This window comes from Trachymyrmex cornetzi, unplaced genomic scaffold (assembly GCF_001594075.2).
Source record: "Trachymyrmex cornetzi isolate Tcor2-1 unplaced genomic scaffold, Tcor1.1 scaffold223, whole genome shotgun sequence".
NCBI classification, from domain to species: Eukaryota; Metazoa; Arthropoda; class Insecta; order Hymenoptera; family Formicidae; genus Trachymyrmex; species Trachymyrmex cornetzi.
This window is the reverse complement of record NW_017296881.1, coordinates 2,032,347-2,048,864: the sequence shown is the minus strand read 5'-3', so window position 1 is coordinate 2,048,864 and position 16,518 is coordinate 2,032,347. Positions and strand designations below refer to the sequence as shown.

The 16,518-nt window shown below is 33.6% G+C and overlaps 1 protein-coding gene across 1 annotated transcript in view; it reads left to right on the top strand.

Annotated features, from left to right (window-relative positions):
• Window positions 1–16,518, top strand: part of pum (pumilio) — an 87,118-nt gene that overhangs the window by 5,925 nt on the left and 64,675 nt on the right. Inside the window, exon 5 of the mRNA XM_018505961.1 lies at window positions 12,986–13,130. Within this exon, the coding sequence (XP_018361463.1) occupies window positions 12,986–13,130 (145 nt within the window). The remainder of the gene's footprint in view (window positions 1–12,985; window positions 13,131–16,518) is intronic.

Here is a 16,518-nt window from a genome sequence, read left to right as displayed (position 1 = left end):
TGCCCCCCCCCGCCGCTGTCGCTGTCGTATCACCATCGATTGCCGGCCACCGATCCGCCGGGCACAACAGTAGTGCGCGTGTAGTGACAACGACGACGTGGAGTACCGGGGGAAGGTGGAGGAGGAGAAAAAAGTGCTACCGCGTGTCACCCGCGAGTTTTCCGTATTACGCGTTGCCGTCAGAATATTACCACGGGGTTAACGGTGAATCTCTCGGAGGTGACGCACCGCGCCGACGACGCCGCCGCTGCCACCACCACCGCCGCCGCCGTCGTCGCCGCCGCCACCACCGCTACAGCCGCGACCTTGGAGACAGTGGAGAGTTTCGGAATCGGTTACGGCCAGGGAGCGGGCGAGAGCACAGGAAACTGGATGAAACCGCCGGGGAATCTCTTTCTCTACCCTACGCTAGACATGAAGGATCTGACGGGATCCATGGAGGACATGGTATTATTATTATCATCATCATCATCCGTCATTATCATCATCATGATTATTATCATCGTCACAACATTATTCGTTATTCCACCGTCCTCGTCGCGCCGGGATTGCGCGGGCGACTCGAGTCTCGACGTCGTGCGGCACTTCGAAACCGCGCCCGCCTCGTCGCGACGCGCCAGGCCGCTCCGCGCCGTGGCGTCGTGTCGCTTGGCCAGGCTAACTTGGCCTAGCCGAAACCCCTAGAGAACCTATGACGAAGTCTGACGAGAGATTTTATCAAAATTCTACGAGAGAAAGATATATATACTTTCCCTTTGTACACATATTATCTCACTCCAACTCATGCTGTTTTACCCTTATTAAAGTTACAAAGTAAAACAGTATAAAGTTAAAGTGAGATAGTATGTAGAATGTATGTGTATCCATCTCTCTCTCTTTTTCTCTCTTTCGTAGGATTTTGACAGTCGCTCGTGGCCAGACTCTGATACAGAGTCTCTAGCCTACCTTCGCGTTTCGTAGCCTCCGGCTGATAATTTATAGGTTATGTTCATCGTGCAGCCAACGAACGCGACATACTCGGCGTACTCTTTGTGCGCGTCCGTAGAACCGTTCCTCTCGCACGCATCTTCTTTGTTCTAGATTCTTCTCTTCAGTTATTTTTCCACCGACAATTCGACCGTACACTTGCCTCTCGTCCCGAGAGACGTAGAGTGGCGACGAAAGCGTGTAGCTTCGCGTGTTTACGTTTCTACGATCTCGTTACGTGATTGACGAAAATGTTATTTTCCGATCGGTTCGATATGTATTTAGTCATGAAATCTGTTCTTCTCTCTTGATGATGCTTTTATATTTATAAGATATAGGACGGACGAATGTTTATAAATATTGGAACAGAAAGAAAAAGAATTGTGTATATACACTAATATAAACCTATCATGGATAATACGATTAAAACGCAGATAATTATTATTACATAAATATTCTACATAACTTTTTAACTTACACACGAAAAGATTTTATTCCAGTAAAAATGCTCTTTTGTTTTTTTCCACATTTGTCTGTTTTCTGTTCCTGCACTAAATTGTTCTAAAACTCTTTCTCGCTTTAGACAAATATTAAACGTATATCTATCCTACTTTAAGTTCCAAAAGTGTACACTAGTTCAGCCACAAAAAACAGATCTAATGCATGTAGCTTATTCTTGTAGTATTACGTTCCGTTTTTATTTCCATTCCTGAACATTCCTGAAAAAATCAAGAATTTTTTCGTAGAAGAGAACAAGAAGGGAACTCCAATAAATTACTGACATTGAGAGATGTATATAAGAAAATGTAAGATGATAGAGCTTTATCGTGCATAATTTATTGTATATTAAAGTCGATGTAATTTCGAAAGTAAAAGTAAAAATGTAGAAAAGCAAACAGTAAATAATAGTAAAGAATTTGAAGATACAAATCGCAAAATACGGTTACGTATACGCTTGTAATTAATTATTGACTCTATATATTAATCTATTGATTTTGCTAATATTGAAAATGCCAATTATAATGCATTATTATTATTATACTGATGCTATTAATATTTATTGTTATTGATAATTGCTAACAATATCGAATTATTCTCTTGTTAGTATGACAGTGGTGATATTTAGCAAATATAAAATTTTAATAGTTTAAAGATAAATATGGAATTATAGTTTGTTTGAAAATGAAATATAGAATTGTGAAAATCATTTTAAAAGTAAATATAGAATAATGAAACAACGCAACAGAAAATATTAAAAATACATTCAAAATATTAAAATAAAAGAATACAAGAGAATTAAAAGAGTATAAGAATTCGACTATATTTTAAGAAATGAAGTCTTACTATAAACTTAGAATTACAAACATTTAAGATTAATCGAAACTATTTCTCACAATCAGAGTTACTCATATTACGAATGTTCTCATATTCCATCAACCTTGTAATTTATTAAATAGCTAGCGACAGTGTTACCTAATAATATTATCTTGTAACTACGAAGGTCATTAGAAAGTCAAGCGTAATTTTTTTTTTCTTTCTAATTTTCTTCTTTATTTTTCGTATTTATTCCGAAATTATTTCGTTTCTACTTTCATGGTATAAATACGCTACTTCTATTATTTCATATACAATTGTTTATAGTTAATCTACATTGTGATTCTTGAAAATTATCTGAAAACAAGATATAGAATATATGTATAGGTTATCTACATAAATTGAACACCCGTCTATATATTATTTTAAAAAGCTAAAAATATAAAAATAAACAGTTATTCATAACATAACAATATTCTTTGCATAACATTCTTGCGTAAGAAAACGTTTTTCTGAAAATGCGGCGTTTATTTACAAGTTTAAATACGCTGACCCTTACATAAAGAACGTATTATGGCCGAATAAGGATAGATATGGATGGCGAAACATCCATAAAAGTAGAATTCTTAAAATATCTTTCACATCGCTCTTTGAAATTTTTAATTTTTGCCTTTGTAACTAAAATTAGTGAAGTTATTTTTATGCATTTACAATTTTATACATTTCAGAGATTAAAAAAAGGCCGCGAGATATTGAGATATTTAAAAAGGGATCACGATTTTAAATAGCTTACGAATATTTTTGAATGTAAACGCTGATATAAGGAGAAACAAGACCAATATTCATGCAGGATCAAATATACAATATTGCTGGCCGCATATGTCTGTACGAGTGACAAACAAGAACTGGGGGAGGATAACGATTTGCTTGATCCGCTTCATCTTTGTGTTCTACTCCGAGACATAGTCCGATTGCGCTTACCCTGGTCATTTGCAATATGTTATCTGCTGTGACTTTTAAGTCGCGCATATTTGAGGCTAAATGTCAAATTCATTATTGATAACGTCTTCTGAATGAATCATATATAAGGTGAATCACCCGAAATGAGACTCCAGTATTCGCATATTTATATTCTTGAATTTTATAAAGAAGCGTTTAAAAGAAAATAATTTAAATAATCTCGGAGAACGAACAGGAAACGAACTTAATTCTTTCTCTTTCACGTTCGTTTTTCTCGGAATTATCGGGACTATTAATATCTCCATTTTCAATGGAAATACGTACTTCTATTTTTTGTATATTGCAATTTATATAAATTGTATATTAAATTATATTAAATCCGATTAATATCGGGTATTTTGCATCTTAAATTGAATAATTTCATTCTAATTTCTATCGGAGAATAAAGAGAAAATGGGCATGGACGAGTGGAGGATGAAGTAAAAGTTGCGGCGAAATGGAAGACACTTGTATTCCGAGATATTCCGAGACGAACTTTCTTTCTGACGTAGTTGGTTATTACTGATGGAGGTTCGTTCGACGTCAGACAGTAGTTATTGACAGTTACGCAGTCAGCTGTTACGTCGCGTGAAAAGAGAAATTTACGTCTGATAAACATTACACAAGATCACTATTACTCTCCGATTACGTTGTTTCATAATCGTTTCCTCATTTTATCTGGGACAGTAGACCGAAAGGAATCTGAGTCATCGCGTCATCGTTATGTATACATATCGGACGGATAGTTACGATTAAAACTGTGAAATGTAAGGTGGTACTTTGAGCTCTTCGAAATATTAAAATAACAAAATTTTTCCGTGTAAGAGCCGTGACATACAGAGAAATTTAGTAGCAAGAGGAAAGCAGTGAGGAACTCAACATATTGAATTTGCTACTGCGTACGTTATGGCTTTAATGGGCTTTCTACAATAAGTCATTATCTAAGCTTAAGGCTTAAGTCGTAAGAAATTGACCAGTCATAGTCGATTATTTTTCTTATCGTATATAGAAAACTCATAAGTTGCACTAACGATTGCGCAATTATAACTAGCTGATTATTTTTCAACTAATCAGCAAAACAATGACCGATTGCTTTGCTCTAATTGATGAAAAGTAGTCGTTAATCGCCATTCATAAATTGCGCAAAAGCTTCGTATTATTTATATTATTGACCAAATTCCTTTACTGTTTATGTTTTAAACTACTTTTTTTTTTTTAAGTTTTTTTTGTGTGTCATGATTCTATAAATTTGGATTTACAGCTGTATTTTTTCAAACGCTTTGGACTTTAAATCTTTGGTCTGTTTTCTGTTTCTGCACCAGAACTCTCTTTTTTGCTTTCGATAAATATCAAACATATATCACCTATGTCACTTTAATTTCTAAAAGTGCACACTAATTCAGCCACAGAAAACGGACTTTAAATCTTAAAATAAACGCGAAAGTTTCAAAACAATATTGCAAACAGAAATGCTAATAATTTTATAAACAATTTCATAAATAAAGCGAATCAAAAATATCACGGTTTTATAAATATAATCTTATATCTCATTTATTCTTTGTGTAACTTTTACAAAAAAAGTTATTTAAGAGAGTGCGAAAAAAATGTAGTTTGCTGGAAAAAATATGTTTATCGAACGTTTTGTCTTCGCTTCGAAAAAAAACGAATTATTTTTTTTATGCGTCATTTCTTGTGTTGAAATTCCGCTTAAATTCTCTCAGACTCTAAATTTTCGCGAAAATTTACGGTACCTCTGAGGGTGCTTCCGTGTGATCGTGCGAAAAGGTTCGTTTATCGCGGAATAGACGCGTGTCAGTGAACTTTATGCGTAACAGTATTGGTAATCGATAGTTGGTGGTGCCGAGTTGGAGTCTCGAAGTTCGGCGGCGAGAGAGACGAGTCGCGTGCTCATTATCAGCGCGAATTCAATGCACATGGGGCTCTTTACTGACCGGTATACGTAGAGAGCATTCGCGGTGTTCGTTATCTACCCGTAAATTCTGTCATCCGGTACATTCCCCCCTTTTCACATTTACTTACTGCAGCGATCGAATTACGCGAACTTATCTATTTTTATGATGGACAATTTATTTCTAGAACGTGAAACTTTACGTTATTTTTGTACGTCTTTAGTAATGCAATTTTAGTAGCATAAGTCAGAATTCTTATCTTCCTATTAATTATGAATTATTTCTAGCACCATCGAATTTAATGTGATTATTATTAGAATAATATTTTGATCTTAGAAACGTTAATATTAAATATTTTTTACAAAGTACTATGTTATGTTCGATAAACATTTTGTTTGGCTTGAAAAAGAGACTGCCACGACTGAAAATTTATTAGCTTTAGTTTTCTCTTAAAGCTTCAGTTCTTCTAAAAGTAACGCGTGATATAAATACAAACATTTCAGTCTGGGAAAATAATAGGAAATGTCAGTGTATATATATATATATATATATATATATAATTTTATCAAAAAGAAGCTTAAGATCTTTTAAAAATTTTATAGAATGTTAGAAACTGAATATTATGATTTTCTAATAAGTCACTGGCTCATTTAAAATAAGAATACGTAATATAAATAGAACATTTAATATTAATATAGACAGTGCAATTAATTAATTAAAGTCAACTTTGTTTCATGAGTGAAGTTGATTTAATTTGAGCGGAAAAAATGACTTTATCCATGCCTTGAACTTTCCATCGCGACGTATAATACACCTTGCACGGTGACGGGCGAACGCGTATCCCTCGCGATAAGGTACGCACGATACGCACGACATCCTGTGCGTGCGTATTGACCCATAGAGCGCGGGACTCATCTTCTCTCGTCGTGCGACGGATTCCCCGCGGGTAGACTAGAGGACAGTGGCCGTGACCCGTGGCCGAGGGTACCGGGGAGAGGGGTCGGTGGCCCCGTGGCAGTTTAACGACGTCCACGCCGCGCTACACCGTCGAGGAGAACGTGGGAGTACGGCGAAGACCTGAAGGGGGACCGGGGGGTGAGCGAGGATGGCTGGTGCGGGTAGTGGTGGGACGAACCGGCGTGAGTCCGTCTGGTCTGGTCGTTGCCTGGATAGAGAGAGGATCGAGCCGGCACTCTAGCATATCTAGCGTTCTTCCATGCGTCATTCCGAAACTTCAGATTAGAGTCGAGCTCTGTTACACATAACGTACTGCCCGTTAAAAACCAAATTAAAGAAAAAACATCACTGAATATTAGGTTCGAGAACTGTGGAGTCGTCGAGTTTCTAACTTTTACACAGATTAGGTTCTTCGCGTTTTGCGTCTTATATGTTCTTTTTCCGACTGTTTATTCGCAGCACTCTATACAGGATAATTTAAAAAAAAAAAGAGTTTAGAATTTTAGGAGGCACGTAATATTCGCAAATTAAATAAAAGGTTTAATTGAGATCTAAATTGATCGATTGGAAGTTGGAGAAATAGACTTAGTGTAGGTCCAAAATTCCAGTCTCGATCTTTGCTGTGTATCTTTTCAAAATATATAAGAAATATATAAATTTTAAAAATACATGTTTATTACACACAATAGAATATATTTTATTTCAATTATTATTCGATTATTATTAAAAGTAGGAAAGGGTCAAGTCATAATTGAAGCTAATATTTTATGATTGCTTTTATGCGATAGTACTTAGCGATAGGGGAACGATCGAAATCGATCACGTAATTTGAAAACGTTAGATTCGCTATCCGTTAAAGCTCCCTTATTATCTGCATAAACGTCATCTTGTCCACGTGTCCGTAATAACGCTATCTCTCTTCCTCTACACGAGTCGATCTCGCAGTTCCTCTCCGCTTTACATACGGATTGTTCTAGCGAGGTCATTTCCAATAGGACGACTAACCCCTCATCCATTTGTTGCATAACAAAGCGAACAACGTGACATACGAAAGGTTGATCGTTGTCACGTTCTGTAAAGTTAGAACATTTATTTTCAGAATTTTGGTATAAGATAGAATCGTATATTCAAAGATAGAATCGTATATCCAAAGAATTTTTGACCAAACAGAATTCCAGCGATTAGATAAATAAATGTGTATTTAAATAAAATTTGATGATAATTTCTTTGTTTCTTACTTTTCGATAGAATTCAAACTGCTCATCGCTATCTATATAATTTAGAAAGATATTAGAATTAATCCTAATTTAATAAATAAATGAGGACTTGTTGTTGTACAATGAAAATGTCAAGTTACCTCGTATCTTCGGATATCTTTCAAATGATAGCTGTTTCTTGTAAATGGTTTCAATAGCTATAAAATTATTTAAAAAAAAACAACTGTATAATCAATTGTATACAAATGCTAAAATGGAATGCTAACTTATAAAAGTTGTCATTGTAGCTTTATGTTTTCTTTCCCTTGTCATTTTTTTCTAGATTAAAATCAGGGCGGATTAGATAACATTACATTATTCTCATTCAAAAGATAGTGCAGATAACGAACAAAAAAGGAAAAAAGGGAAAGTGAGGTAGTATACCTACTATTAATTTAAATAAGTTTCAAGCAATCTATGAATCATAAGATGTTATTTTCTTGTTATATTCTTTGCTGAAAGAATAATTTATGTCGTTTATAAATGACTGTTAGATTTTCCACGATAGTCACTTGTTCTGTATTTCATCCAACTTCTTGAATCTTCTTTAAATTTTAAAAAGTGAAAGGATTACTTCTGGATCCTTTCCAAATTATATTACATATTTTATGAGACACTATATTTCTCATCTTCCCCTACAATATTATTTTTACTTTATTTTCAAGATACCTCAGAAAACTTGTAAAAAATTTTTAATTGCTTTTCGTCAGCCGAAAAACATAAAATTGAAGATATTTTCAAACTCGAATTTAGAGTACAATCTGAAAATTTTGATTAATATAAGGCAGAATTTTTTCGACCTTACAATCAATGAGTCCTTTTTTTTTATTGAGAGATATCATTTTGTTCGTTGAATGACGCGAATTACTTTGCGCAAAACGGCCTTTACCTTCGTTTATTTTGCTCTTTACCTCTTCACCCTATCCCTCTCTCTCTCTCTCTCTCTCTCTCTTTCTCTATATCCGTCTCCCTCTCATTTGGTGCCATGCGTTTCTCTTCCCGATCTCCCTTTCTCTCTTTCCATTTGCGCTTAACGTACAAAAGCGTCTCTGGCGACCGTCGACGCGGTCGATACTCACGGCGTATCGCCCCCGAGGCTGACCGAGCTTCACCCTTACCCTTACCTTACCGAACCTTTAGACGGATCCACCACCTCGTTCCTCGCATCATTTCGCCGTAACGCTCTTCCGCCTGCACACGAAGCAACGATATATATAGCGACGTACCCAGCTGGTATCTCTCGATAGTTATTTTTCTAGAAAGGAATCGGAAACATTTGAAGAATTTCTTTTTCCAAAAAAAGTACAAGAAACTAGCAATAAGTGAAATTTTGTAAATTACGGAGGAAGACTTGATTATTTCCTCCAATTTTCGAATTAACTCTTTATGTAGGTAATAATGAAAATTACATATTTATAATAGTAACTCATTTTCTTTTCTTTCTTTACAAAAGAAACATTGATTTTTCAAAGAATCCATAGAAAACAAATATCTTGCTAAATCTGAGGCAATTAATGACTTAGCTTTATCAAATATTAAAATATTAAATAATAAAATATTATTCAGAAACGAAAAATAATCTGCGGCCTTAATGAGCCTAAAAGTGTTATTAAAATTATCATTTTGGTTAAATAAAAGGTAAGAGCGCTAAGAGCCAAGCGCGGAAATTATCGCATAAAAATCTTTTAAAAACCTGATGTAATATATTTTTAATATAACAAAAAAAAGGGCAATTCACATTTCGACGATTACATATTCAGCTCACGTTTTGAGCCTTCCTCGCAAAATACATATTCCTGAAGTAAGTCCATTAATGGGTTGTGACGAATCATTTCCAATGTTGGTCAAAGTATTGCTCACATGTCGTTGACCCAACTGCGTGTGGGAAGGACTTCAGGATATACTGAAGATTATATAATTAAACGACGCATGTGAAAATTGACAAATTAAAAAAATTAAAAATAACTCCATCAAAAAACATTAATCGTTACAGTTATATTTATTTTTATTCCTCATATCATTTTTACTGGTTAATCTATATTTCCTTTAAAAAATTTAATGGATAAAAAAGATCTTTCATAATGCGTATTTGAAATAATAGTTAAAAGATTAAATGCTGAATAGGTAAACAAAAAGATAATTTTATCAAAAAACAGTTTGAATTCACCATGTAGAATCTCACGAATATAATAAAAAAAATATCGAAATTACAATCCGTAAGATAGTCAATGTTTAAAATGAATAGAATTAAAAATATAATTGAAACGGAAAAAGAGAATATTACCAATATACAAGATAAAAATTAAATAAACTTAAATAATTCGCATCTACAGGATTTAAGCAGGACAAACAAATAAGGCATAACAAATACTGATTGAATGAAATGAACTTGATATAGGGAAGCTATAGATTGTTGACAATGTAAATGAGTTTTATGGGGACCTTCGATGTCTGTGAATTCAAACTTGTTTTTTGATAAAATTATCTTTTTGTTAGCATTTAATCTTTTAACTATTATTCCAAATACGCGTTATGAAAGATCTTTTTTATCCGAAATCCATTAAATTTTTTAAAGGAAATATAGGGAATAAAAATAAATGTAATAGTAACGATTAATTTTTTTCTTGCATATCTATTTTTATACAAAGATTTACAGAAAAATATGTGAGAACTTTTAAAACAATTTGATATTTATATGTGTATACTTTTAAAAAAAGGGATGAATATTTTGAAAGAATTTATTAATCTGGTCTTAAGCGAGACCAGATTATTTTACTTAGATCAGTGAATCTGCCGCTAATAATATTGCTCAATGACAAGGCCAAAAAGGAGATTTGCTTTCGAACTCATTGGCACGCCAGTCGCTATCGCTCTTTTTAGACGGTCTTTTCTCTCGTGGGATGTCCGACCGGTTTCCAGACTCGCAATGACACGTTCGAGTTTACTGTATTCGCATATTGCTATTGATTCGTCTTTAATTTAATTGAAATAATCGGTTATCGTGGAATTAATTTAGCCTAGTATCAGAAAGTTATAGAAATAAAAACTTCGGAATATTTTTTTTATTTCGATAATGATTTTTTCGGACGGTTTGTCATTTACATCTCTGACAATGATAAAGTTATTTGTTACATGAGAAGAATTTTATAGTATGTGAAATTTAATTTATTGCAAATAGTTGCAAATTAACTGTATTCTATAGTGATGATATAGACATGACATTTTATATATAATTTTTAATTCAATTTTTTTTTAAGAGACGTAAAATTTTAATTAAAAAATTTTAAGATTTTTTAACTTTATTTATAGTTTAATTGTTTAATTCACATTTAATTAACTTTATTTTAGATTGTATTGCTATTATATTATTATAAATGTTATTATTTTTTATATAATCGTCAAATAAATATGTATATGTGATTTATAACAAAAATATAGGCTCTATTAATCTCTGCATTACTAAAATACATTTAAGACTTTTATACTAAATTTAATTCCATCTCTCCAGTTAAATACTAGATCAGTTTAGATGGAGAGATAATTACTTGTCTGTATTTTAATAGATTGTAATATTGGATATAAAAAATATGCATAACGTATCCGCGTGCAGTTACTACATTTATTATTATAATTTTACAATTAAAATATACGTATAAAAATATATGTATTTTGTAACTCCATAAGATTTTTTATGTGAATGGCAGTTATTATTGCTCCAATTTTTCAGTTTTACTTTAGTGCAAATTTCTCAAATTCCGTTATAGTAAAATCTAAATTTTTTATTATGCCTGTGAATTTCATTCTATCATCTGCATATTTTCCATTGTAGTGTAATTAAATAAATTTTACAAAGCATGTAAGAAAACGAATAAACACACACACACACACACACACACATATCATTTTAATTTATAATAAAAAAAAGACGATAAATTTATGGATTTCATGTTTTTCCACGCGTCTCTAGATTCCGAAATCGTGAAATATTTTTTTAGGAAAAAGAGAAAAGGTGATGTCCTGAATTCATTTGTGAAGAAATTAATTCTTCACGATATTTTTTCCGAATTGAGTTCAGTTTCTGTTATTTCGGTTTTATAAGTTCCAGTCGTTTGCGAGAAACGGAATTGCTCTGTAAATTGTGAAAAGTAAAATTAGTACGATTTCTTCAATTGTAAGTAGAGGAATGATGTATCGTGACTTTGAACTCGCTGTCGCATCATGCGTTCGGTGCACTCGTGTCCTGCGATCCGCGAGCGCTAGTTCCTGTCCTCACCTTCCCGCGGAGGTTACGTCACTAGCATTCAGTTAGGCGAGGTCGGGATCAGTGCAGCGCGCGGGCTCCAGGTCACGATTCGCCTTTATCCACTTTAGAGTCGAACACTCACGGTTAAGTTGATATCTCGGAAACCGAACCTATAATTTGAACGTCAAGTTTCAGAGAGCTCAGACATTTTACGTCAGACAGAATATCTTATCTATATTGAACAAAATATTAGACATATGGATGCACGTATCTTACACGGAAGTTTTTTAGAGAAATTTTTTAATAATACATATATATACTGGAAAAAGAGTCTGGTAACTATCAAATGTTAACTGAAATAATTCCAATCAAATGTCCGGTTAATATAACAAAAAATATTTTACTTTTCTAAACATTTAGTAAATATTACAAAACATAATAATATTACCAATTGTTTAATATTACTAATTATTTGAAAAAAAGTGAAATTATATTTGATTATTTAACTGAACATTTGATTAGAATTATTTTATCCAACGTTTGGTAGCTATTATCAGACGCTTATAAGGAATAGGCAAATATAGATAAGGTTTGTGAAATAAATTCTTGATAAATGATTTTGAAGATGATGGAAATATTTGTTTATTTTAAAGCACGATACTCAGAAGAAAGCGTTTATTAAATTTATTATTTCTAACGTTATAATTCAATATATGAAGAGAATTAATATGATACATATTAAAAATCCATGAAATTTATTTTTCTTTGATAGTATAAAGAGCTATTAGCAAAATTAAACGAAAGTGTAACATACATAATGGCGATGTGCATTGCAAATGATTCTCTTACAAATCTTCTAGTTTTCACGAATTTTATTCTTGTAGAAACGTATGGACTTATCATTCGTAAATGATACCTTGACAACTGCGTCAACAGGAGGTATTGATTTGGAGCGGCATCTGTCCCTGAAACATTATCCCCGTTCCGAAATATACAGCGTAAATATATATTTTCAAGAACAGAGTTATATGAACGTGTGTGCGCGTGCACGATGGGTCAGTGGGACGCGATGTTAATTACATCGCACTTATCACGGAAGCAGAATTTCACTGATGCGTTAATAGACTGAGTACTGCATTACGAAACCGTTAATCTTGTTGAGAACTTTTAATTTTCTAATGTAAGTGGTGCGCTTCCTCGTATCCCTTTATGCAGCAGAGGGAGGAAGATGAGAGATAGATAGAGAGATAACTCTTGGGAGTTTCGTGTCAACACACACGTTTCAGCGTGTTCACTGACCTCCAGAGGCTCACGACCTGTTCTGTTTTTTCATGTTTCAGATCGCTCCCTCGACAAAAAAGCTCTGGGGCGTGGACGAGGGTGGCTCCAAGGACGAAGGGGGTGTAAAAGGCGGTGGGACCCTGCTTCACCTGGGCGACCACCCGACCACCATGTGGCGAGATTCCACCTGGAGTACGACGTCAGGTACGATTTGCGCGCAATCACATTGCCGATGCATCGTCCGTTAGTGGGATTTCGATCGACACAGACGACGGAAGTGCTTACGAAGCTCGAGCATGGTCGAGTAGAGTAATCGAAACCGTTTGGTTAAGCACAAGGGCCGCAAACAGTCGACGCAGAACGCCTACACTGGTTAAATCCGAGTACACAGCACCATTGGTGCAATAGCACGCTATTAAATTGTTATAGTAACAACGATGATAATTTCAAATAATTTCCATGCTGTCCTACAGCACATGTATTCCTACAGCATGATATTTCTTTTTCACGCGTTACTTGCTTCAAGTAGCACTAATGATTTAAAAATCAATCGGAGATCAGAGTTCAAATCCCAGCTGAGGTAATATTTTTCGCAATTAATTATTCACAGTTTTTCAGATTCTTTTAGCATCAAATTAATATTCGTATAAGATATTTATTAGCATCAATATTAAATTGCTTGGCAATTTAATTATTGATACTAATAAATTATATAATATTACTACTCTAATTCTGTTCATGATTGCGTTTAAAAAAAAAATAGCTATTTCGACGTGCGGTTTGCAGAATTGTATTTAAATTCACTTCAAAAAATTTATGCGCTACATTGAGAGAAAAGTTTGGTAGTTGTAATTATAATTGCATGGTAAAATAATTATGGTTAGTAGCTGATTTTTATTGCTATAATGTTAATAATAATAATAATGTATGATATTCTTTCAAACATGAAAAAATTATTCTATAAATTATAATTTTAAATATTAATAATGAAATATCCAAATATAAGTAGTAAATAAAAATAACATTTTTATTTAGTAAATGTAGTCGCAATTTTAATGAATATAATAATGTTTTTCTTCAATTCATTTCCATTTATGTGGTAGTAATAATTAAAAAAATATATTAAGACAAAACTAAAGATATGTAAACAGTCTGTGTGACTATTATTAATAGCACAATTGACTATATATTTGCAATTGTTAAAATAATTATAAATATATAATTGTTAAAAAAAGTAACTATAAAGTATAGTTAAATTATAGTAATTACAACCATTTTTTTCTCTCAGTGTAAGATTTACTTTTTTAAAATAGGATTTTTCTTACTTAATTTACAAAAATCAAATTGTGCTAGTTGAATCGGATCTTTTAATGGCGCGAATCGTTGGATGCTTGGTTGTTAGTTTAACAGTTGTTAACAGAGGAAGGTTGTCAAACTGGGCCAGAAAAATCGCTTTCGGTGTTAGACGTATGTGTCGATCGATCATAGACCGATGTCTCTGTTTGCAAAAGGCGATGTATCCGGGTAAGAAATATGAGATACGAAGCGATGCCGCGTATTTTACGTCGTACAAGCTTATTGATTGATACAGCAGTAAAAGAACAACATGTAGATACATATACGCAACTCGTTCGCCGCCGCCATCGCCTTCCGTTGAGGGGTGGGTTAGAAGGGAGTGAAGGGGGTAGAACCAAGCTTTTTCACAGCGCACTCGATCGATTAAATGACAACACCGACTAAAATTGAAAATAATTTTGAAAGCTCCTCCTATATCATTTTTACTTTAATTCTTTCGAAATAGGATTATTTTATTATTTTATGTTTTGATCTTTTGATGTATTTTAAAAAATATGTTATAACTTAAACAAGTTTGCCAATTAAAAGGTAGAAATATTAGAGAAAATTTTTTGTCTTATTTGAATATGAAAAAAATATTTTATAGAGATTTTTACAAAATCTTAATATATTTAGGTGCCCGTCAATTTCCAAAGATAATTATTATTATCTCTAATATTTAATCATAATTATACTTGATAGCTTGGTACCATCGTTTCGTGCGATATTGTAATTGGTTTAGCTACCAGATAATTCGTTTGATCGATTAAACACGTGATACGTTAATAAACGGAAGTATACCCATATACGTACATATACATGTACTAACACATACTTCTTGATTTGCTTTTAAAATGTATAGGGAAGTTTTTTTGCAGGAAATTCCTTTTTATTGATGTCTTAATTCTAACGCACATCAGATTGCTTGTAATGATTAATGTGTAAATTGCTTGCATATGTTACATGTTAAATGTTACCAGATGCTAATACATAATGAACGTTTATTGTGTGAATTGTGAGATTTGGTTTTTGAAATTGCAAATTCTCTTACTAGTTCTCTCTCTCTCTCTCTCTCTCTCTCTCTCTCTCTCTCTCTCTCTCTCTCTCTCTCAATATAAAGTTTCTGTAAAAGTTGAAAAACTAAAATATTTGAAAATATTTATATATAATTTTTATATAAATTTATATATAAGTGTATTTATTTGTATACTTATGTAATTGTATATTCAAATTTTATTATTTAATTACTATGTATTTCTAAATTTTTTAAAAGTTTATAAAATATGAAAAAGCTTGAAGTATTCAGTGAATCTTTCGATTTTAATGAATTAAGTTTGAATGAATGAACTTTAAAGTTACGAGATATGGAAAAGATGTAAATATTTAGATTTTATGCATATTTAAGAAATTCTTACAGAAAAAAAAACACGTCGAACGAATGTATTATTATATTCATGCACACCGAGCATCGCATACATTTTGACACTTGTTACATTTACAATCAGTATACACTTTTAAATCGGATAGATTCATCTAGATACATTTATCGATTACTTTAAGATTGCGCAATTATTTTTTTTTATTCTTTTATTGATGCCACAAATACAAATGTCTCTGAATTCTGAATACACAAGTATCATATGTGATTTGTTTAATTTAATAAATATCAAATTAATGCGTATTTAATGATATTAAGACTTACGCGATGTATACACCGGGTATGCGCGAAACATCTGATTTTTTACAAGTGCGAGGTATACATAATGGTATGGTGGCGGCGGTGACTGTGGCTGCGGCTATGGTTGCAACTATAACTGTGGCTGTGCTTGTGGCGGTGAATGCGGATTAGGATGTTAATGTGAATATGGATGTCATAATTGTAGCTGTGAACATGTATGTATGTATACTCATATCGACGTGGATACAACAGTGATGTGAGTGTGGATACGGATGTGGATGCGGATATGGATGTGGATGTGGTGGCGGCGGTGGTGATGGTGGCCGTCGTGTGTGCGTCACACTGCGATGGGTGCAACGCGGCTGTTGCCATGGCGACAGACGCCCGGCATCAGAGGCGGCAGTAGGGGCAACGTCCCAACGTCAGGATCGTACCTACTGATCCACCCCGTTAGCGAGCACCCCGACCGACCACCAACCCTCTCAACCCCGATCGTCCACCTGGGCTGCCGCACTGTTGTATTGGCGTCATATGGGGCCGCGCGCGTGAAAGGGCGGAAAAAACTTTTCTATCTATACG